The 24,749-nt window shown below is 35.1% G+C and overlaps 1 protein-coding gene and 1 non-coding gene across 2 annotated transcripts in view; one reads left to right on the forward strand and one right to left on the reverse strand.

Annotated features, from left to right (window-relative positions):
- The window catches only part of LOC136813206 (dynein axonemal intermediate chain 4-like), a 100,642-nt gene that overhangs the window by 30,701 nt on the left and 45,192 nt on the right, over positions 1-24,749 (reverse strand). The window contains exon 20 of the mRNA XM_067069729.1: positions 23,393-23,521. Within this exon, the coding sequence (XP_066925830.1) occupies positions 23,393-23,521 (129 nt within the window). The remainder of the gene's footprint in view (positions 1-23,392; positions 23,522-24,749) is intronic.
- On the forward strand, positions 5,061-5,132 carry Trnag-ucc (transfer RNA glycine (anticodon UCC)). Its single transcript has one exon. It is a non-coding gene; the product is annotated as a tRNA-Gly (tRNA).

Below are 24,749 nucleotides of genomic sequence, written 5' to 3' on the forward strand. Positions count from 1 at the left end.
TCCCTATCACGCCATCACGAAAACCGCTTGGGGGCCTCTATTATCCCCACCAAAATGCGTCAATTTTGACAACCCTCTAAAAAAGGAAAAGTAAAACAAGAAAAGAAAAAAACTTTCCCTAGATGCATGATAACCGATAATAAGTGATGTAAGTTTACACGTTTTTTTTTCATATAAGAACAAACTACACGTTCTTTTTTATAAGAACATGTCTATGGATGTTCTTAGCTTTTTGAGTTTTAAGTCTAAAAATGTTCTTAATATGTTCTTATTTTCACTATCTTATGAGTATGTTAGTCCATTTTTCTAAGAAAATAGATGTTTTAGGGTCTACAAAGCCTTAAAATATTCTTAACTTGTTACGAACAAACTAAAGAACATAAGGCTTCGATGGCCAAAATATTGAGAACAAGCTAAGAATATTTTAAAGGCTCCACTGACTATCTTAAGAAATGACACAAAAACATTTATGGTGAAAATAAGAACATTTTAAGAACATTTTTGAGCTTCAAACTCAAAAAGCTAAAAACGTGTCTTCACAATAGTACTGAAAATTTTAATTACTGTATTATCAAAATATCTTGATGTTCTGATTTCCCATAAACAAAGTATTAAGGGCTCTGACCATAGTCAGAAAATAGATTTTAGTATCTGAATATAAAAGTTATGTTTTAGATTCTTTAACACTTTATCAAAGAATTGCCTTTATAAATTGCTTTTTAATCAAACCCCTTAAGAGTATTTAAGAACTTAATTGCAAAAATGACGTTATGAACTTTAAAAAGACGTTGATAATATGTTGCATCACCTTCTTTTATAAAAAGTGCTAAGTTTTAATGGGTAATTAAGCTTTTTGTTTCGAACTTTTTTCAAATTTTCCGCAAAGAATTGAACTATTTTAAATTTTGCGGAAAATCTTTCTAAAAAGATGTGTCAAAAGTTATGAATGTTTTTTTAAGCAAAATCCAGATGAAAAATTGATGAAAAACCACTATTTTGAAGATTTCGAGACAAAGAAGCATTTACAAAAATTTTCCGCAAAAATTTTTATTGTTCGGTAAAAGATACACCATCTACTGCGAAAATTTTTTCAAAATGTTTTTTCTTCGCCGAAACTAAGCTCTTCAAAGTTGAAATACTCTTCCTCGCAAAAGTCTTAATTTTCTTCTTCATCAAATTTTTTCAATGAAATTTTTGAATTTTCAGATTCAGGAATAGTTTGTCTAACAGAAAATGTATAATATGCCATAGTTTTGTTGGTTACATCAGTCAGAAAACACATTTTAAACACGGCAATTATGAAAAATTCACTATGGTCAGAGCCCTTAAAGAGAATCTTGTTACAGACTAACACCGTATTCTTATTGTTGTACAAACCCGACTAAATAGTAAGGCAGATAGATGTATAAAACAGTTAAAATAAATTATTCCAGTTTATCTTCGTAACGGTGAAAAAGGTTTTCATCTTACTTCCATTTTGTTTTCGAGACAAAAAAACTACAAAAAAGATTTAAGGAGATCATACCAGCAAATAGGATGACAACAATTTCGAGAAGAAATTCGAACAAAGTATCGAGAACTAAAGAACTAACTTTATTATTGAACATGGTGTTTTATTATTGGCATAAAATCTACATAATCCAGCTGGCACACAACGTTGTTTTAACTTTCAAATAACGTTATTTGGACGTTATGATTGTCACATGGACGTTGTTTTGACGTTGTGTGCCGTCTAGGATAGCTTGAAGGTTTAGCCACCATAAAAACACTAAATCAAAATAAAAAGTTCATTTTTCGAAGAAGAGATTATATGAAGTTAAATTGTTGAAGTGAAACTTTTAAATGTTTTCATATGTTTTTTAAATGATGAAATTCCAATTAAATTTCGGAAAAGATTATACTTAAAACTTCAAATTTATTGTATTTACACTAACAATAAGTTTTACTTGTTTTTTTAAAGAACTAGTAAAGTCTGTTTTAGACTTAATAAGTTTTTCTTGATACAGTAGTCTCTCTCTTATTCGACTTTCGAATCGAGCCCGGAGGGAGGGGGCACTAGGGTTGGCAGATGAGGGGTATGTGCGGACGTAAATTTTCCTACCCTTAGAGAGACTGATTTAATTTTTTCTGATTTTTTCGACCCTTAGAGAACCTTTGAAGGGTGAAAAATCCGACCCTTACCGTCTGCACATACCCGGCACTCATTTTTGCCTAAGTACCCCATCAGAGAATCGAGGGATAGATATTTTTTTTCGAATTAGAGAAAGATTACAAGGGGCTTGATAGTCAGAAATATTCGATTTACAGTAGACGATGTTATTGCCCTTCAAGATTTGCGCGCGGGAAAATGCGGTGCAAGAGGTTGTGACAAAGTATTACATGCACTGACCTTTATATACCCTAGACCAAGCTTCTCGATCCCAGCCAAGCAAAATCTTTGATCGGAGTTTTTTTGAAATTGGTACCCTAATGTCGGCACTACTCGATAGCGGTGTAAATGCATCGAGAGCGCTGGGTCTACTTTTCCTCAAATTCTTTTGATGATGTAGCGGCGTTAGACGTTAATTTTTAGCATTGCAATGGCTTCTCCTTGGGTACCAATTCTAAAAAAACTCCAATCAAAGATGGCAGATATTGCTTGGTCCAGGGTTATATAAAGGTCAGTGATTACATGAAGTCCCTCCCGGAAAAATGCCTCGGGATTGATGAATTTTACGACATTGAGCCCCCTCTGAATTTTTTACCCGCCCGCGCAGACACAATTCCCACCCGACTTTTTATTTCCCGCGCGGCTACTTTTCCTTTCTTTTGTAGGAATTCGTCTTAGACTATAGGATCGTCTTGATTTACAGAAGTTCAATTTAGAGAAAGTACATTACTGAGCCGTCACCCGACTAAAGTCAATAGACTGATGCCGCAAAACCACCATTTAAACTTAAGGAAATCTTTAACCAAAAGTCAAGCTTGCAGACAACGAAATTATGCACAGGTCAAAGCGGGTAGTTTTTACTACGATAAGCGAATCAAGTTGTCACTGACTGTTCCCAGTTTATATTTTTTCTGTCATTTTTTGTCAGAAAAATGATGATCGTGGTTAAAAAAAGATGTCACGCGAAATGAGTCCATATCTTCAATAAAGAATAGACAATGTACATTTGTAACTTTTGCCTGCTGATGAGCAGGAACTTTGGGGGCGGGCTCCACTGCAATGCAATGAGATCCCAATTTGGACTTGATATTCCAGTGTCAGATTTGAACACCTTTCAAAATCGAGCTTGAAGAAAGCAAGGCAAACCTGGGTAAACCCCGAAATCAAAATGTAAACAATTGATGTAATCAGAAATTCATTTATTACTATTATACTGGTATACTGATATTCACTTTTCGCTATAGCGCTTCCTTGACAATTAACCAAGTCCAAAATCTAAAGCTAAAGTTATTCTCAACTTCTTAACCTTTTCAGTCATACCGCAGCGTAAGGCACTTCCCCCAGGGACCCATCAGCTTATCTGGCACCCAGATGATGAAATTTTCATCCGACACGCTAAAGCTCTGAAGGTCGGGAAAATTTTCAACATGGAAGGTTTAGATTACGAAATTTTGCAAGACCGCGTCAAGGATTTTGCAGCGGGAGGTCTGGTAACCTAACCTAGCGCAAAGGGTAGTTGAACCCGACTGGGGATAAAGGCCGACTATCATTCCTCTCCGATGGGAAATTGGCCTTTAGCGTGGGGCAGCCGCCAATCCACCATCGGAATATCAGATAATTCATCGGCCTACCTATATCTATGGAGCGAAGAAGTTTCCACGTCTCTCGTAGCTAACGTTAAAAAAAGAGTGTAAAATTTTATGAAAATTGGCTGTTTTCAAGTCGGTCATTTCCCTTTGACGATGTCTTGCAGCAAATTTGTTATAAAGTTATAAAGGCCAAAATTGAGTCACCGTTCTAATAGACCTTTTCTACGTCACGAACATCACTTGCCTCGTTTTGAAATTATTGCCATGGTGATGATTAACTCCCAGCAGATTTTATTCAAACTACTTTCTATTCTTAAAAAAACATCTAATGTCTCAATGGACATAATTACCATAGTAATTGTTTGAAAACGAGGCAAGTGATGTTAGTGACGTAATTTATGTAAAGGTCTAAAGGCTGCAAACAATTCTGTTATTTGTTTTGTTACAAAGGATGCGAATCGGCCTGAAAACTGCAGCCCCTCTAAAATGTTTCGAGTTTGATTCTCTTATAACAAAAACTATGCGCCTCCTATTCTTCTTATAGAAAAAAACATGTATCATAAGTAGTAAAGGCCTGGGAGAGAAACAGTTTCGAGAAAAGTTTTTTTCGTTAAAACCATTGGAAGGGTTTAAGAGATTTACAAGATGTTGGGTACACGTTTTTTTATAAGAACATCCAACATTTTTGAAGCCTTGGGATGTTCTTAAGTTTTGAGTTTTAAGCCTAAAATTGTTCTTATTTTTACCATTTTTCGAGTAGTATTTTTGTCCATTTTCCTAAGAAATCGGGTGTTTCAGAGTCTGCAAAGCCTTAAAATGTTCTTAACTTGTTCTTGACATTTTGGCCATCGAAACCTTATTTTCTTGTATAGTTTGTTCTTATAAAAAAACGTGTATTATGTCCAAATATAAATCTTGCAACATTATGTTATTATGTCATTTGCCAGCCCTGAAAAGCCTCCATATTTGCTTAAAGGTTTAATTTCCAAATAAGCATTCCCGTTTCATATCAGGCACATATTTCATATCAGGACATAGTGTCTGCCTAGTGTTATATGTTGATGATATGATATAAAAAGAATGATTTTTTTCCTCTTTTTGACCAATCTTGCTCCACGTCCGTGTCAATTCAGTATATTATATATTATAGTTTGTTCAATTCAACTTTTAAAAATCGTCAGTTTTTTAAATTCTATAATGTTAACAAGTTTAAAACAGTTAAATGTGGTTTCAATGTTTGTTTAAACTGTTGAGGTCAGGAAACCCATTAACAGGGTTGCTCAAAGTTGTTTAAAAACTTAAATAGTGGATTTTTTTCTCAAGCGTCGGTGGTGTAAAGGTTAGCATTGTTGCCTTCCAAGCAATAGATCCGGGTTCGATTCCCGGCTGACGCAAATTTATTCTGTTCTGTGTAGGAAGGATTGAAAATGTTGGTTTCCGTAGATGATTTTGGAACATTTTGATTTTTTCCACATTATAGAGGCCACCCAAGCGGTTTTCGATGATGACGTGATAGAGAATTTTTTGCAGCGTGATTACGTGATTTGGAAATTTTTTCTTCGTGATTGCGCGATGAGAGGTCAAAACGTGATCGTGATTTGAAAGATTTTTGAGCCTTGATAAATGGTTTGGACGAAGGGATGCGTGATTGTCCATTTGTTTTGCTGATTTGCATGATCCATAGAGGTATAAAGAAAGACAGGAGATGAATTTGTCGGTAATTGGTCGTTAAAGTCTTTTGATTTCTTTTATGTAATAAATCAAAAGAAATTCTAGGCTCGCCCGATGAAATACGACTTTTTAGTAGAACTCAAGTTTGCTCTGAACATTCTTACTATCAGCATCGAAAATTTCTAGTCTTCTAATATACGAGAATAAAATAAAATTTAGCTCCACGAAATAAGTTTGCGTTCAATTTTGTCATCCATTAAATGTTGTTTTGAAAAGATATTTTCTCCAGCCAGAAAATGAAAAGTTCTTTATAAGCATACACAATTTCAGACCCAACTTGTAGACAAAAAGTCGCTGGAGAATTTTGGAGGAAAGTATTAAGCAATAGAGTTCACCTTGAAGAAAATGTTGATCGAAAAATCTTGTCATTTGATGAAGGATTGCAAAGTTTACAGGCCCTGTTTTAGTCCGAATATTTTCTTACGCCGATGTCAGAAACAATGAATCTCGTCTCATCTTATTTCCGACACTTGAGTTAGCCAATAAGATTTCACCTATCAACAAAAGAGCTCATTAAAAATGCACGATATATGAGATTATGAGCATGCATACCTCGTAATTTTTTAATCGTAGGGCGAGCATGGCTACAATAGCATACTTCTCCTGTTTCTTTATACCTCCATGCATGATCGTAATTGGAGACAAAAATTGCATGGTTTCGTGATCAGAGCATAGTCCGTATAAGAAACCCCGGTCTGGAAGCCATTTGTTTCTTTCTATTGTTGCGAACTTGAACTTGCGTTGAGAAATTAGTTTGTTTTGCTCACTTTTTGATCATGTGATCAACTTTTGAACCAATCTCAAGAGGAGCATTTGGTAACGTAATCAAAACTTATAATCGTTATTAACAAAGGAAAAAGTTAACAAAAAGTTACAGCAATAGGCTTCCATTCCAGGGTTTTTTATACGGACTATGATCAGAGTTACATCTGGGGGTGGGGGGCATTATACAGACATTATACAGCACATATAAATTAACAAAAGGCTCGCACAATCATTAATTCAAGCTAAGGACAGAGTGGCTACATCAAGTGTTTTATATAAGATATCTGTGCATGTGAAAATGCTTTATTACATATACCGTACTAATAGTGGTAGTATTCGAGCATTTGTTTTGAACTATTTACATCAATGATTTACTATTGATTTTGTCGTATATATTTTTTCTTTGGATTGATTTGCTTGTTTTGGGTTCAGTTGTTAAACTTTTTCTTTTGGAAAGGTAGGTTATGACCTTCATCAACAGCTCTGTATTGCTTTCTTCATGTAACCATGGTAAACTTGAAACAAATTCTCTTTGTGTTTAAAAATCTCTAAAGTCAAAACAGTGGTGCATATCCTACATCAGTCCTCTGGTTCTGTTCTTTGCCTTCTGAACAATCGAGTCCAAAATACTCTTATTTTGGAAAAACAAGACAAATAAATAATAGGGCTCGCCAAGGTATAAATGGTCACGCAAATTGCATTTATTTCGAAAATTAATGTTCCAAAGTATGCTCCCAGTCCCGATAAAATCAAAAGCGACACGAAAATCATTGGTAGTAAGAACACGCACGTCCATAAATTGACTTTGAGTACGTCTTTGACGCCTTGTCGTAAAACGGTTAACACTCCTAACTGTTCCGCTTCGACACCGTGTGGGATACTCATGTTACGGATCCGAATTTCGCTCTGGTTTCGACATTGAATCGTCATCCGGCCTAAAAGGATCATGATTGCCACACACACGGCCCGTATAACTGTCGCGGTAGCCATAATGAGGGGAGTGATGTATATATGGCGGTTGTGAGTCATTTTATTGTTGATTTGGTCATCCATATAGAACATGCAGCAAAAAACGAATACGTTTGATATTGTGATGATTGAGATGAGAGCATGGATTTTCGGTTTGTTGATGAATATATGGTACCTTGGAAAAGATTGATTTAAAATGAGCGGGTTAAATTATGAGTTAGAGACATTTTTGCTCTTGTAATCTCAAGTACAAATTCTCAAGTTTTTTTTTCTTTATAATTTGAGAAACTACATTACACATACTTCGTATATAGAGTCTGCTAAATGACGCGCCTTACGCGCCCACGCGCCCTCATATTTTTAACGCGCCTTCGCGCCTTACGCGCCCACGCGCCCTAAAATGTTACGCGCCCACGCGCCTACGCGCCCTGGTAATTTGACGCGCCCTAAAAATTTGACGCGCCTTAAAATATCGACGCGCCCTGATAATTTGACGCGCCCTAAAAATTTGACGCGCCCAGATAATTTGACGCGCCCTAAAATATCGACGCGCCCTAAAAAATCGACGCGCCCTGATAATTTGACGCGCCCTGATAATTTGACACTACCTAAGCTCAGTTACTTAGTAATGAAGATCAGTAATTTGAAGATCAGAGTTTTCTGATCTCCATGTCTCATAAAGAATGTTGTTCTTATCCCAGTGTCGTTCTATGAGCGATTGAGGATACAAACCTTTTTTTCCCGAGTATTTTATTACCAAGCCATAATTCGTGTTTTCAGTACATGATTTTTTTCTACGTCACTGCAGTAATCAAATTATTATTTTAAATCACTCTTTTCCAAATTGAGGTGTACATTTAACAAAGACAGCGACAATGGAAAACTTTTCAAAAATTCCCAAGTCAAAGATGATTACAAAAAGTTGGGTTTTCTGTGAAGGGACAAATTTGTGCATTTTCCCCTGTAAATTGGATAGAAATAACGTGTAGCATGCACAAATTCTATGAAATAGACTAATAAAGCGTACATAAAGTGTACAGCCGATAAATGGAACGGGTCGACTTTAGGCTAATCTCTTAAGAAATGATCATTTTGGTTAGCAAAAGCCATTTGGTTAGCCGGCATTCTTTTATATACCAACCATGTATGATTAGACCGGTCCCATTATTCCGTCCGTCAAAACCGTCGAAAACTTAAGGCACATCAAAACCCTAAGGCGTGTCAGAATCTTAGGGCGCGTCAAATTTTCAAGGCGCGTCGAAATTCTAGGGCGCGTCAAAATCATAGGGCGCGTCAAATTTTCAAGGCGCGTCAAAATCATAGGGCGCGTCAAATTTTCAAGGCGCGTCGAAATTCTAGGGCGCGTCAAATTTTCAAGGCGCGTCGAAATTCTAGGGCGCGTCAAATTTTCAAGGCGCGTCGAAATCATAGGGCGCGTCAAATTTTCGAGGCGCGTCAGGCGCGTTAGGCGCGAAGGCACGTTAGAAATATGAGGGCGCGTGGGCGCGTAAGGCGCGTCATTTAGCAGACTCGTACATAAAGTGTACAGCCGATAAATGGAACGGGTCGACTTTAGGCTAATCTCTTAAGAAATGATCATTTTGGTTAGCAAAAGCCATTTGGTTAGCCGGCATTCTTTTATATACCAACCATGTATGATTAGACCGGTCCCATTATTCCGTCCGTCAAAACCGTCGAAAACTTAAGGCACATCAAAACCCTAAGGCGTGTCAGAATCTTAGGGCGCGTCAAATTTTCAAGGCGCGTCGAAATTCTAGGGCGCGTCAAAATCATAGGGCGCGTCAAATTTTCAAGGCGCGTCAAAATCATAGGGCGCGTCAAATTTTCAAGGCGCGTCGAAATTCTAGGGCGCGTCAAATTTTCAAGGCGCGTCGAAATCATAGGGCGCGTCAAATTTTCGAGGCGCGTCAGGCGCGTTAGGCGCGAAGGCGCGTTAGAAATATGAGGGCGCGTGGGCGCGTAAGGCGCGTCATTTAGCAGACTCTACGTATATATTACGTACAAAACGAACACAGAAAAATAGATAGCTCCTCCCCCCCCGCAAGGCACTAAGTGATATCGCCATCTCAATTTTGTTTCGCTTTTCTCTGGTTACACTACAGTCAACTCTCTCTAACTCGAACCTCCAATATTCGATTCTTTCTGTAATTCGAACTCGTGCATTAGTCCCCTTAGCTTGAAAGTGGTTTATTAAAAAACACTCTCTGTTCGTAAAATATCGTGAAATATCTTAGAAAAATTTATCCTCATCTCCTTTATAACCTACAGTCAACTCTCTCTAATTCGAACCTCTACTATTCGAATCTTTCTGTAATTCGAACTAAAATGCTGGTCCTTCAGCTGGAAAGTAGTCTAAATTACCCTCTGGGATTCGAATCTTTCTATAATCCGAAGACAATTTTTGGTCACTTGAAGATCGAAGTAGAGAAAGTTAACTATATATACATATACCTATCAGCCGACTGGTACTCAATTTCAAAGAAATGACGTCAAAATTTGTTGTCTATGAGAATGTGATTGCAACGACTTGATGCATTTTAATTAACGCCATTCTTCCCTGGTAATCCCGAACCTGGTCTCCTCACGCCCTAAAGGCCGGTCTCTACTTACACGCGCTGCGATCGCACTGCTTGGATTCAATGCTTTTTGCTTGAAAAAAAGATTACATCATAAAAATGTAGCGCGCGCCAGAAGGTGCGATCGCAGCGCGGACAAGTAGAGACCGGCCTTAAGGTCGATAATTGTATTCCTCTAATTCTCAACAAAAGCTTACCTCAAACAATATTTAACAGCGATCCAACGGTCAATCGAGATCAGTGCACTAAATATTAGTGATAAACTGTTCGACAGATAAGTGAAACAATTTAGCGTCACAAAAAGTGTTTTGTTTGGCTGTTGATAATCTTGTTGTAAAATTGCAACCATCGCGATTATCATAGTCGAAAATCCGTAAAGCGAATCAGCGATAGACGAATAACGGATTAATTGATATTGGTTGTCATGGAGACGAGATCTGTGGATAGCGAATTGGACAGCCAAAGATAGCATCAGTGATACACATTGAATGAGTATGAATAAGCCGGCATATTTTGCCACGTGGTCTTGTGACGAGGGGTCTGGAACGAGCGGTAAAATGGTAGTCGATGCTGTTATATTCATTGTCAATGTCTTCTCTACCATATATTTTTTTATTTATTTATTGTCGACATGAAAAATATGAGCAATCTGATTGACTAACAACGCGTACATAAAATGCTGTATTACATATTGTACCGTACAAATACAAGACTGCGTTCCAAAAAGGGGTCTGGTAAGCGAGAAATCATATTTTGTATTCTTGATATGCGTAAGTCAAGATGACGTTATATTCTCTAACGGAAGCACTCGAAAAACGCCGGATTTTGACCTCCGTGTTTCTATTTTTAGTAACAAAGAGGGGTCAAATCCCGGATTTTTTCGGATGTTTCCGCTAGAAAAATGACTTACGCATATCAAGAATTCGTTCAGAGTTTTCTATATTTTCCTCACCTAAAGGCTCGGGAAATATAGATAATTCTGAACTTCTTCTTCTGAAAATCATATTGTACTCGGTACACGTTTTTTTTTATTAGAACCCAGTTTATAAGAACATTGAGGCTGAAATTCGTCAAAAAATTAAGAACATCGTAAGAACATGCCCAGCCTCAGTTTGGAAAAAAAAGACAGGAAAGTACAATTTTTTCTCTTTTCAAGCAGTTTTAACCGAACTTAGGGATGGATTTTCTAAAATCGAGAGTCAAATATTGTCCAAATTTTACCAATTTTAAGTGCTTTTTATTTTGCATGATATTGTCGATTCAGAGTAGTCTGAAAAATTAAGACGCATTTAAGAACATTTTAGGCTGAACATTTCTAAAAAAAATAAGCACATCCAGGCTCAGCCAAATTTTAGGTGTTCTAATAAAAAAAAAACGTGTATGTGATAATTATAACTTACTAGATATTTTAGTCAACCGTCGTATTGGTGACAAGAGATTTATTGAAAAAAACTGTAAAGGGCTACATACACTACACAATATATTGCCAGGCAATATATTGATAACATTTTGCTGAATGCCGGCAATATATTGAAAAGGTGTCCGCAATATATTGCCAGCTCGATTTACAATATTCCAGTAATATAGGGGGATTGTTTACAGAAAGAAAATTCCTTTTTATAATAGAGCACTTGTTGTTTACTCCGTACATTACGGTCCGAAATCGATATTGTCAAATATTGTTCGTCAATATAATGTGTGGTCTAAGTAGCCCTTAAAAAACATAATGGAAGTAGACATATAGTCCAAAAACTCATTGTCGGTATTTTTGATTTTTACTACCTGTCACTCTTTTGTCCATAACTTTTTTTCCCCATGACGAAAAAATTGACTCAACCCCACATTCGAAAGCTGATAAAATTATCTTTCCAACGGTATATAGAAACCTTTTATAAAAATTTTTTCTAGGTCGACTCAAAATTCTACTGGACTAATAGTCATTGTTGAATTCATTGAGAGAATTGGAATTCGAAGTGAAAAAATGTCGGAGAATGAGAAGTGGGGATCATTACACGTTTTTTTATAAGAACATCCCAAATTTATGAAGCCTTAGGGTGTTCTTAACTTTTTGAGTTTTAAGCCTAAAAATGTTCTTAACATGTTCTTATTTTCGCTATTTTTTAAGTATATTTGTTCATTTTCCTATGAAATTTGGCGTTCTAGGGTCCGCAACGCCTTAAAATCTTCTAAATTTGTTTTTAACATTTTGGCCATCGAAGGAAGCCTTATGTTCTTATATAGTTTGTTCTTAGAAAAATGGGGACCACTAAAGGTAACAATAAGAAATGAAGAAGAAAATAAAAGGATCATATCATAAGCTTATAAACTCACATATGACCATGACTTACATTTAATTTCAAAATACACGCCTTATTTATAAGAACACGAGGCTGAAAATTGACCAAAACCTAAGAACAAATTGAGAACAATCCTAAGCATCAGATTTCAGAATTACTAAAAAAGTACTGATTTTAGCAGATTTTAAACCCATTTTTAAATTTTTAAGTAAAGAAACTAAGGGTATTAAGAACATCTAATATTTTAAGCCAATATTTATTGTTTCTTATAAAAAAACACATGTAAGTAAAGACTTTGAAGAAAGAACGCGAGACGATAAAGGAAGGATACACGTTTTTTTATAAGAACAAACCATATAAGAACATTAGGCTTCGCTGGAACATTCGGCTTCGCTGAATTTTCGCCAAATTCTGCCACTTCGTCCGAAAAAAGGGCCGATTCCGCTCCTCCGCCAACCATGAAACCCCCAAGGTCCTTCCAGTTAACTATACCTTATTTAAACTTTATTCCTCAAACCGAAATTTCCTTAACTCGGACAAATTTATGTTCCCTGCGTGCTGGTTCAAGTTCGAGTTATGGAGACTCCAATGTAAAGGCTTGGGGACACGAGAATTTTTTTTCGCGTTGGTGCAATGCAACATGCTCCATCCCACCAACCTGAAACGCTTTCTCGTGTCTCCACCCATTTTTCTTTCTATCAATAATGAAGCAAAATTGATTCGAATCAATTTTGCTTCATTGTCCAAGGGACAAAATCAGCGTGTTTTTTGGGTATCGTAAATCCCTCACTTTTTGTCCCATGAAACAAAAAAAGAAACCATGAGACACGCACTTTTTTCTTGTGTTGGTGGACAGAGCATGTTGCATTGCACCAACGTGAAAAAAAACTCCTCGTGTCCCCAAGCCTTAAATTTTCTTATTTTGATTCTATCTTAGCCAGCTGCTACCTAAAACAATAAATCTTTGTCACATACACAAGAGAAAAAGGCGTCTTGTTAATTTTAAACCTCGTTTTTTACCGAGTTTCTATTGTCCAAAAAAAACCCCAAAAAGTCGACAATGGAAAAATTTCTTTTCAGATATAAAAAATATATTAGTACTTAAGCAATTCACAATAACAAAAGGCTACAATAAAATATAATAAAGAACTAATGGGCATTTTTGTTAATCGTATTTTAGTAACTTTAATTTATCGTAAATTATTTAAACACTCCCTACAAAAGTGGGGGGTCTTTCAAGGGTATAAAATAACAGAAATACCGGTAATTTATTTATTCATAAAATACCGGCATACCGATGAAAAAAAATTCTCAAAAAAACAGTCAACTACTTTAGGCGTACAAACTTTCACGAGCAGAAACTTTCGCGAAATAGAAAAATCGCGAAATTTACGACATTTACTTTCGCAAATTTGAGGAAAAAATATTTTTTGCGAGTATGAACTTTTGCGAATCTTCGGAAAAAATGAGAAATTTTCAAACGAAAATTGGCTAAAAAAGGATAAATGTTCCTTCAATTCGATAAAAACGGTTGTTCTTTTACTTTAAAAAGGCCTAAAAGTCTAAAAATATGCTGAAAATTTTACATTTATTACGATTTCGAAGTTTATAGACTTCCAAGTTTTTCAAAGAATTTTTCGCCAGCATAAACTTTCGCGAATTACCCTGCTAAGAATTTTCAAAGACATTAACTTTCGCGAAAAAGACCAAAATTCGCGAAAATCGTGAAAGTTTCTGCTCACAAAAGTTTGTACACCTAAAGAAAAATCGGAAATTCGGTCTTTCAATACCGGAACACTGGGCAAAACCGGATTATCGGAAGCCTCCCCAACACAACAACAAAGTTGTAATCTTTACCCTACGCCCCGTACTGTTTACTGTTTTAAAATAATGAAATACTTATGATTTTTCATTGCAATGCTTAAAACATAAACACCAAATATTGGACCCAGTTTGGTTTTTACCCAGTCTTGTCTCAAGCCATATGTCTTTCAAATGTTTTTTTTGTAAAACGTTTTTTATAAGATCCAAAATTTCCGAAGCCTTTGGAAGTCACTTCACTTTTTGAGTTTTAAGCCTAAAAATGTCCTTAAAATGTACTTATTTTCATAATTTCGTTTGTATTTTTGTGCGATTTCTTGAGAAATTGTGTATTCTAGAGCCAGCAAAGCCTTAAAATGTTCTTAACTTGTAGTTCTTAAGATTTTGACCTAGGAAGCCTGATGTTCTTATAAAGTTTGTTCTTAAATGAAAAAAAAAAACCTACGTGTAAAATTGAAACAATGTTCAAAATACCTGTTAAAAGGAATGGTGAAATTTGGAATTAGATGTGATAAAATTTTATCGGGGGCAGATCTAAAAGTAACTTAACAATGAGAATAAAAAATAACGAAATAACGGAATTACCTAACAATGAGAATCAGATAAAAACAGAAAAATTGCCAAAGAGTAAGAAAATGCAATGAGAAGCTTGAAAAGATAGAACAGAGATGAACATTATTTATAAGTCATATCCAATTTTTGTTGGCTAAAGAATTCATGCCAGACTTGAACAGCGATAGTCGGCCGGAAAAAAAATTTTCTAAAAAAATCGAACTCGGTCATGTTTTGAGCATTGCGAATACGCATCTTTCTGCAAAAAATCAGAAAAAAAGTAAGGATGAAAATTCGAGAAAATGTCAAAAAAATCCGGTTTTTCCGGCATATTTCCGGCATTTTCAGCCGGAAAAAAATGTTTTTCAAAATCGGGCTCCGTCACATTTTAGGTATTGTCATTTTGCATCAGTGTGCAAAATTTCATAAAAAAAATATAAAGTACAGCTCGAGAAATTCAAGAAATACTGTCTTTCCGGCGAAAATAGGTTGTTCCGGCGATTTTTAAATAGTTCCGGCTTTAATCGAAAGTGCCAAGTATTTTTCTAAATTTTGAAAATTAAAAAATGAATTTCAAAATTTGGAAATTGAAAGATCACCTAAATCCTAATTGTATCAAAAGTGCCAAAGCAATTATTGATGATTTCAAACTTTAGTTTTTATGCTTTTTTTCATTGTATCGAAATTTGAAAATCAAATGTATGAACTTAGTTGAAGTATCCGGATGTTAGGGGGAGTTCCCGCTTTGTTCTTGTAGTAATCCCTTAAGCAGAGTTAACGGTATGATTGATGGGATTAAAATCATCCTCAACTAAACTGTCCTATGAAAATCAAATCCTTATCACAATTTGGTTAAAATCGTTTAATAGATAATGTTTTAGTCAAAAGCAGAGCCTTAAATGTTACCATGAAGGGTCCTATCTTTTTTATTGTCCTAAAGAGTAAGGAAAGAGTTTTATTGTCCTGTCCTTTAGGGTAAGGCAGAACTTCCAAACGTGTGTCAATTTCTCAAAGAATACAGTCAATTAATGATCACTGAGTATTCAACCAATGAAAGCATTGTACATACCGTAAATTCCATGGAAAGCTACAAATTACAAAGGACACGGCAACTAAACATATGTAAACTACATGCTTTCAACAGTATGAGTTCCGCAGAAAAATCGCCAAGTGGTCAAGTAAAAAGTTCGGAACAGATAAACATATTTGAACTGCTAAATTCAAACTTAAAGAAAATATCAAAGATTTTGCTTGAATTAAAAACAAATCATTAAGTTGGCACTTTTGATACAAAGATTGGAGTCTGGACATTTTCCATACCTTCAAAATTTCAAAATTATAAACAGCTCTCAAATTTCATTTTTCAAATATTGAAATTTATAAAATATCTCATTTTTTTAATTTTCAGAATTTTGAAAAATAATTGGCACTTTCGATACTTCCATTACTCATTATAACTGGGCGTAGCCGAGTTTAATTCGAAATTTATAAGAATAAACCAGCTGCGCTGGAAAGTCAGCCCAAAAAGCTTAGAAGTACAAATAAGAAATCTAGCTTTGTTAAAATCTGAAAAGCTTGAAAGAGCGTATCTATTTGCTTGAAACGTTCAGACGAAAAAGTAGTGGTGCATAGTGGGATCCGTCCAAAGGAGAAGTCGGTGAAACAAATTAATACCATTGCTGTATTGAATTTGAATTTCGCTCCTCAAAATGACAGTTCATGAATTAGCCAATGAAAGCTTGTTTTAGTTTCTCTTTTCAAACTGCCTCAGAAAAAAGCGCGATTTTTTGTGGTCCAGTCGTTTACTCATTTTTATTCAGTGAGTGAGTCCTGCGCTTGTTCAACTGTTAAAAATGTGAGTCCAAAATTGGACTCACAGCTCGAACCTGTCTAGTTTATATCAGAGGGCAAGTTCACAATGTATGTAGACCTGAAATCGTCGGGTTTTCACTACCGTCAAATTCGAAATTGACGGACTTTCACGTCCAACATTTCCAAAGCGTCTGACGTGCATGCATTGTTAGATCTAAGCAATTCGTCAAAGTCTTCTTCACTGTGGTAAATTTCGTAAATTGACTGACTTTCAAGTCTTACTTTTCCGAAACGTCAGACGTGCATATGCTTTATTTCTATGCGCTCTCATTACACTTGTAATCTAACAATTCAAAATAGGTCTCCTTGGTCGTGCAAGATAACGCAAGTCTCCAAGCAAAGTCACTTAATAAGTTAAGGCCTGTAAAGATAGACACTCTCATGGATAGTGAAAATCGGTCTCCTGGGTCGCGCAAGGTAACACAAGTCTCCAAGCAAAGTCACTTAATAAGTTAAGGCCTGTAAAGATAGACACTCTCATGGATAGTGAAAATCGGTCTCCTGGGTCGCGCAAGGTAACACAAGTCTCCAAGCAAAGTCACTTCATAAGTTAAGGCCTGTATAGATAGACACTCTCAGAGACAGTGAAATATCGGTCTCCTTGGTCGCGCAAGGTAACACAAGTCTCCAAGCAAAGTCACTTAATAAGTGCCCCGGTGGAGGTTCTATAAATTAACTCATGTTCGTTCGTTCGTTCGTTCGTTCGTTCGTTCGTTCGTTCGTTCGTTCGTTCGTTCGTTCGTTCGTTCGTTCGTTCGTTCGTTCGTTCGTTCGTTCGTTCGTTCGTTCGTTCGTTCGTTCGTTCGTCTGTTACCAGCTTTTCTCAGGATTGGCTGATTAGTTTTTTCTGATTTTTTGCACAATGATGCAAAATGGCAATGCCCAGAACGTGACGGAGCCAAATTTTCGAGAAAAAAATTTATTTGGGCAAATTTGGGCCAAAAACTACCTAAAAATAGGGTTTTTTGGACTTTGTGTGCAAAATCCTGTCATTACTTTTTTCTGATTTTTTGTACAAAGATGGAGGGCAAGGTTCTCTAAAGAATGGCTGAAGTGGTTTTTCCCGGAAAATTCTTATTCGCCTTAAAAAACGGATTTTCGTATTTTGGGGGAAATTCCCTTTAACCAAATAAATATAGCTTTTCTCAAAGTTGACTCATTATTTTTTTCTGATTTTTTGCACAATGATGCAAAATGGCAATGCCTAAAATGTGACGGAGCCCAATTTTCGAAAAAAAATATATTTGGGCAAATTTGGGCCAAAAACTACCTAAAAATAGGGTTTTTTGGACTTTGTGCAAAATTCTGTCATTACTTTTTTCCGATTTTTTGTACAAAGATGGAGGGCAAGATTCTTTAAAGAATGACTGAAGTGGTTTTTCCTGGAAAATTCTTATTCGCCTTAAAAGACGGATTTTCGTATTTTGGGGAAATTCCCTTTAACCAATTAAGAAAATATAGCTTTTCTCAATGTTGACTCATATTTTTTTTCTGATTTTTTGCACAATGATGCAAAATGACAATGCCCAAAATGTGACGGAGCCAGATTTTTAAGGAAATTTTTTTTGGGCAAATTTGGGCCAAAAACAGCTTAAAAGGTTTTTTGGGTCTGAATGGTTTAAGTGATCTTCGTATTTGGGGACATTCCTTTTTACCATTTTACATTATTCAACACACAAGCTTTATTTTTCCATTCTGAATTTTTGTACAATTATTGTCACTTTTTTCTTATTTTCATCTGATGTTAATCATTAGGTAGGTCCATTCAGCATGTTGCTTGTTTTCTTATTCTTAATTATACGCGTCTTTTTATGTTATGTGTTTGTCTCGTCCTATTTTATCTTACTAAGAAAAAATTATTTTTGCGCGCTAAGTAATTCCGAAATCCTGTTTCCCGAAAATAATCCGAAATCGGAATTAAAACTTAAAGTCTTAACGACGACGACCAGCGGGAAAAAAATCGTCGAACCGATTTGAAGAGTCACCTGGGCTGACTAATTACAGTATCCATTTAGTATACAGTTTAGTTCTCAAAACAACTTTTTGAAATTAAAAAAACTTGTATATTAAAGGTAGGCGAATATTTTTGCACTTTCCAGATTTCATTCTCCCTTCAAAGTTTTGCTGTCGATCTAAATTTCCTTTACAGGGTGTCCCGAAAAAAAGTATCGAGTTCAAACATGATTCTGAGTAGAAGGTTGTTGCGTGTGTTTAACAAAATGGAAGAAAATATACACCAACACAATAATTGTTTTTATAACAGTCATTATGATTAAAAAGAACTAACTTTCTTTACAATTTTCATGACGTTAAAGTTTTTGAGAATTGTTTTTTGTAAAAGTTATTCGTAAAAGATGTCTCCTGACAATTAATATGACACAAGAAAGAAACTTTGATAGAAATTGGAAATTTAGTGTAACACACACACAAGAACTTTATTTCTATAGAAGTGGTACGACTCGATACTTTTTTTCGGGACACCCTGTATTTTGCACCGTTTGGTAATTTAAGTTCATTGTTTCAATATTCCAAGCGCTTCAAACCCTACGCCACCAAACAATTTTCCAGTTTTTTTTTATTTGAGAATGTCAATAATTTACCAGACATTTTGAAAAAATACCGGTTTGTGTAAACCGCAGGTTACAGGTCGCAGGTTACAGGTCACAGGTACAGGTCAACAAAGTGCAGACTGGAAAAAAGATATTAATATCATGACATATACATAACATAACATCAATACATAACGCATTAAATTACAAACAAGTGATACTTTTATGGACCTACCTGGTTATCTATTTAACACATATATTCATGATATGCACCACTGCAATGTCTTCTGACATTACATCATGGACCCAACAGCTGATTGGTTGTAAGTGACGTATAATCAGTCAATACGTCACTTGCAACCAATCAACTATTGGGTGGAATGGAAGACATTGCAATGGTGCATATCATGAATAATTGATATCTACATAAGCGTGACCATTAAACAATCATTCAGAACACAAATAGTGACGATCTATTAAAATTAGTTGTTTGTTTCTTATAAAAAAACACGTTTAGAAACCAAAATTTCATGCTCTTGAAATATTCTTTCATATTCAAGAGTTCGAGAGCAAAAAAATTCAGTAATTTTAAGAATATTGATGTATGCTTATTGATAGTGATTCTTATAGATAAACGTGCGTTTTTTGAGCCAACAAATTTTTTTGCAAAAATCTGTTTGAACCATCTTTTACCTATGATGGTACCTTACTTTCCTGCAAAAAATTTGAAAAAATTAATGATCCAATTTTCACAAAGTCCAAAAAACACATTTTTTAGCCGTTTTTTGGCCCAGATTTGCCCAAAAATTATTTTCAAAAAATCGGGCTCCGTCACATTTGAGGGTTTATAGTTATGCATCTTTATGCAAAAAATCGTAAATAATGAAAGAGCCAATCTCGAGAAAAGCTAATACCTAAGTAATTGATAATGTGCTTATAAAAAAATATCGAATTTGGCCAGTTTTTCTATGAAAACACGCCAAGCAACCAAAATTTCATGTCGAAACACACATATTCTTTAAAAGTAAGCCCTCATGAGCAAAAAAACACATCTATCTCATAAAAAAATTGAGTTATTTGACTAAGAACATTGATGTATGCTTATTAATAGTGATTCTTATAGATAAACATGCGTTTTTTAGAAAAAATTAACGACCTTATTTTTCACAAAGTCCAAAAAACCCGTTTTTTAGCCGTTTTTTGGCCCAAATTTGCCCTAAAAATTTTTTTTTTGAAAAGCGGGCTCCGTCACATTCGAGGGTTTATAGTTATGCATTTTTGTGCAAAAAATCAGAAAAAACTAACGAGCCAATCATGAGGAAAGCTAATAACGAACGAACGAACGAACGAACGAACGAACGAACGAACGAACGAACGAACGAACGAACGAACGAACGAACGAACGAACGAACGAACGAACGAACGAACGAACGAACGAACGAACGAACGAACGAACGAACGAACAAAGGTTAATTTCTAGGACCTTCACCGGGGTAGGTCCAAAAAGTAATAGATGTTATTTAGATATTTTAAAATGACAATTGAATATAATAACAACCTAGTGACACTTACTTACAAAAATAATGACAAAATCATAAAATATGATGCCAAAAGACAAAAGTACGAAAAATATTTATTATACAGAATGTGATGTTGATAGTGTGAATGGATATAAAACGGCACCAATCAAAAGCTTGTGAGGTCCCTAAGAGAGTGGTTTTAGAAGGATGAAACTAATTAATCATTCAATTGTTATTTTAATGACTTAATGACAATTTTTGACAAAAATATTGACAGAATCACGAAATATCATGTCTTACAAGAGAAAAACACCAAAAATATTTAGCATACCGAATGTGATGATAACAATATGGCTGGATATAAAATTACACCAATCAGAAACTCGTGAGTTCTCTGAGAAGGTAGTTTTAGAGCTATGTGTTTTATTATATAACCATCATATAACATTACAAACATTACAATATGTAATACACCTGTTATACGTATAATATGGTTTCAAATATTTTCTGGTTTGCGTTATACACGGCGCAAACTGCGAAAGATCGATAAAAGCACATGGTTAAATTTTGATGTTTGAAATGGTTTTATATGGATGAAATTGCTTGAGAATTATGTTTTTGATAACTCTTTATGTTTTCCAAACATTTTCCTCTGCAATGACATTCATTAGAGTCAACCTGTCATCACTGACCTGTGACCTGTAACCTGTAACCTGTGACCTGTAACCTGCGGTTTACACAAACCGAAAAAATACTAAATATTTTCCAAACATTTTATCCATTAGGAAGGTTTTCAGTTTTTTCTGAACAGTCATTTGAAAGACCAGATTGATGAATACGACAGAATGAGAAATATCAGAATGAACATATAATTAAAAAATTTGCTTGCGAGTACACGTTTTTTTTTTATAAGAGCAAACTATATAAGAACATAAGGCTTCGATGGCCCAAAAATTTAAGAACATTCTAAGAACATTCCAAGGCTTTGGAGACTTAAAAACATGCATTTTCTTAAGAAATTACATCAAAATGCTCAAAAAATGCTGAAAATAAGAACATTTTAAGAACATTTTTAGGCTTCAAATCCAAAAAACTAAGAACATCCGAAGGCTTCGAAAATTTTTGACGTTCTTATAAAAAAAAAACGTGTAAAGGGAACAGTAATTTTTGGAATTTGTACTAGTAATCGTATGGTTTGGAGTGCAATTAACGATTAATCACGAGTAACAAAGGAGAAAATAGTAATTTGCACGAGTCCGAAGGACGAGTGCAAATTACGGTATTTTCTCCTTTGTTACGAGTGATTAATCATTAATTGCACGACAAAACATACGATTCCGAGGTAATCATCAGTAAACATTCGAAAACCTCCTTTTTTTCTTTTGTTTAAAAAGAAAACATTGCAGTGTAATTTTTCTTTGTTTTCAATCAAAAGAAGCTATTGTAACGTAAAATTTCTTTGTTCTTTTTTATATTGAAGAAAAAAATGTCTTTGTTTTTTATTATATAGTAAAAAAAAGTCTCTGACACAGGACTTGGGAGAGAAAAGAATAAGGGGACAAAAGTGTCCCCCCCCCGCCGAAGAGTGCAAAAAGTGGTAATAGTGCAATTAACGATTAATTGCACTCCTCTAAACCAATCAGATTCGAGTAATTTTGCACGGCTGACGATTAGTACTAGTAATCGTATGGTTTGGAGTGCAATTAACGATTAATCACGAGTAACAAAGGAGAAAATAGTAATTTGCACGAGTCCGAAGGACGAGTGCAAATTACGGTATTTTCTCCTTTGTTACGAGTGATTAATCGTTAATTGCACGACAAAACATACGATTCCGAGGTAATCGACAGTAAATAGTTTTGAAAAAGAATCTTTTTCTAACTTTTATATTTTTGTAAACATTCGAAAACCTCCTTTTTTTCTTTTGTTTAAAAAGAAAACATTGCAGTGTAATTTTTCTTTGTTTTCAATTAAAAGAAGCTATTGTAACGTAAAATTTCTTTGTTTTTTATTATATAGTAAAAAAAAGTCTCTGACACAGGACTTGGGAGAGAAAAGAATAAGGGGGCAAAAGTGTCCCCCCGCCGAAGAGTGCAAAAAGTGGTAATAGTGCAATTAACGATTAATTGCACTCCTCTAAACCAATCAGATTCGAGTAATTTTGCACGGCTGACGATTACATATATAATACCAGGATGAAAGTTTCCAGAAAGTTTATTATACTATTTCCTTCGAATTCTACGTTTTCCAGACATTTCTATACGTTTTCCAGACTTTTACCTACTTCTAAGCATTTCTGGCAGACAAGACAACCCTGTTGCTTAAAAAGCTCTTTTTAAATCCATCTTTTCAGCATGATTTCAAATTTCTAATCAGGTCCTCGATCAAGATATCAGCAGCAGAGAGAGAGAGAGAGTGAGAGAATGCCAAAAAGCATAAATTCTTCCCAGTGGTACGGAAAAAGTTTGAGACAAAGAGCGGTCGAGAGAAAGAATGCCAAAAGGCATAAATTTTGCCTGGCCGGTACGAAAAAAGTTTGAGAAAAAGGATATCGGCGACCGACAGAAAGAATGCCAAAAAAACATAAATTTTGTCTGGGCAGTGCGGAAAAAGTTTGAGACAAAGAGCGGTCGAGAGAAAGAATGCCAAAAGGCATAAATTCTTCCCAGTTGTACGGTAAAAGTTTGAGAAAAAGGATATCGGCGACCGACAGAAAGAATGCCAAAAAAACATAAATTTTGTCTGGGCAGTGCGGAAAAAGTTTGAGACAAAGAGCGGTCGAGAGAAAGAATGCCAAAAGGCATAAATTTTGCCTGGGCAGTGCGGAAAAAAGTTTGAGAAAAGACTATCGGCGGCCGAGAGAAGGAACATCAAAGAATGCCAAATGGCATAAATTCTGCCCAGTGGTATGGAAAAAAACAATACACTATCGGCATAAATTAACATAAATTCTGTTTGAAACAAAAGAACAAGACACTTACAGTGGAGGACTGGAACTGAAGTATGGGGTTTTGTTTGTCCATGTGCCATAAACGTAATGTCCAATCAGAGGAGCAGCTCAAGAAAAATGAACTGTCAAAGGGTGACCACATGACTTTGTACACTGAACTCTGAAATATAAATAATAAGTGAATGAATGAATGAATGAACGAAAAATGGAAAAATGAAGCTCAGAAAAAAATGAACTGTCGAACGGTGACCACATGACTTTGTACACTGAACTCTGAAATATAAATAATAAGTGAATGAATGAATGAATGATCGAAATATGGAAAAATGAAGCTCAGAAAAAAATGAACTGTCGAACGGTGACCACATGACTGAACTCTGAAATATAATGAATAACTGAATAAAATGAATGAATAAATGAGTGAATGAAAAAAAAAGGAAAAATGAAGCTCAAGAAAAATGAACTGTCAAACGGTGACCAAGTGACTTTGTACACTGAACTCTGAAATATAAATGAATGAATGAATGAATGAAAAAAAAAATGGAAAAATGAAGCCCAGGAAAAAAATGAACTGTCGAACGGTGACCACATGACTGAACTCTGAAATATAATGAATAACTGAATAAAATGAATGAATAAATGAGTGAATGAAAAAAAAAGGAAAAATGAAGCTCAAGAAAAATGAACTGTCAAACGGTGACCAAGTGACTTTGTACACTGAACTCTGAAATATAAATGAATGAATGAATGAATGAAAAAAAAAATGGAAAAATGAAGCCCAGGAAAAAAATGAACTGTCGAACGGTGACCACATGACTGAACTCTGAAGAATAAAGAATAACTGAATAAAATGAATGAATAAATGAGTGAATGAAAAAAAAAGGAAAAATGAAGCTCAAGAAAAATGAACTGTCAAACGGTGACCAAGTGACTTTGTACACTGAACTCTGAAATATAAATGAATGAATGAATGAATGAATGAATGAATGAATGAACGAAAAATGGAAAAATGAAGCTCAGAAAAAAATGAACTGTCGAACGGTGACCACATGACTGAACTCTGAAGAATAAAGAATAACTGAATAAAATGAATGAATAAATGAGTGAATGAAAAAAAAAAGGAAAAATGAAGCTCAAGAAAAATGAACTGTCAAACGGTGACCAAGTGACTTTGTACACTGAACTCTGAAATATAAATGAATGAATGAATGAATGAAAAAAAAAATGGAAAAATGAAGCCCAGGAAAAAAATGAACTGTCGAACGGTGACCACATGACTGAACTCTGAAATATAATGAATAACTGAATAAAATGAATGAATAAATGAGTGAATGAAAAAAAAAGGAAAAATGAAGCTCAAGAAAAATGAACTGTCAAACGGTGACCAA

This window comes from Clytia hemisphaerica, unplaced genomic scaffold (assembly GCF_902728285.1).
Source record: "Clytia hemisphaerica strain Z4C2 unplaced genomic scaffold, Clytia hemisphaerica genome assembly, whole genome shotgun sequence".
Classification (NCBI taxonomy): domain Eukaryota; kingdom Metazoa; phylum Cnidaria; class Hydrozoa; order Leptothecata; family Clytiidae; genus Clytia; species Clytia hemisphaerica.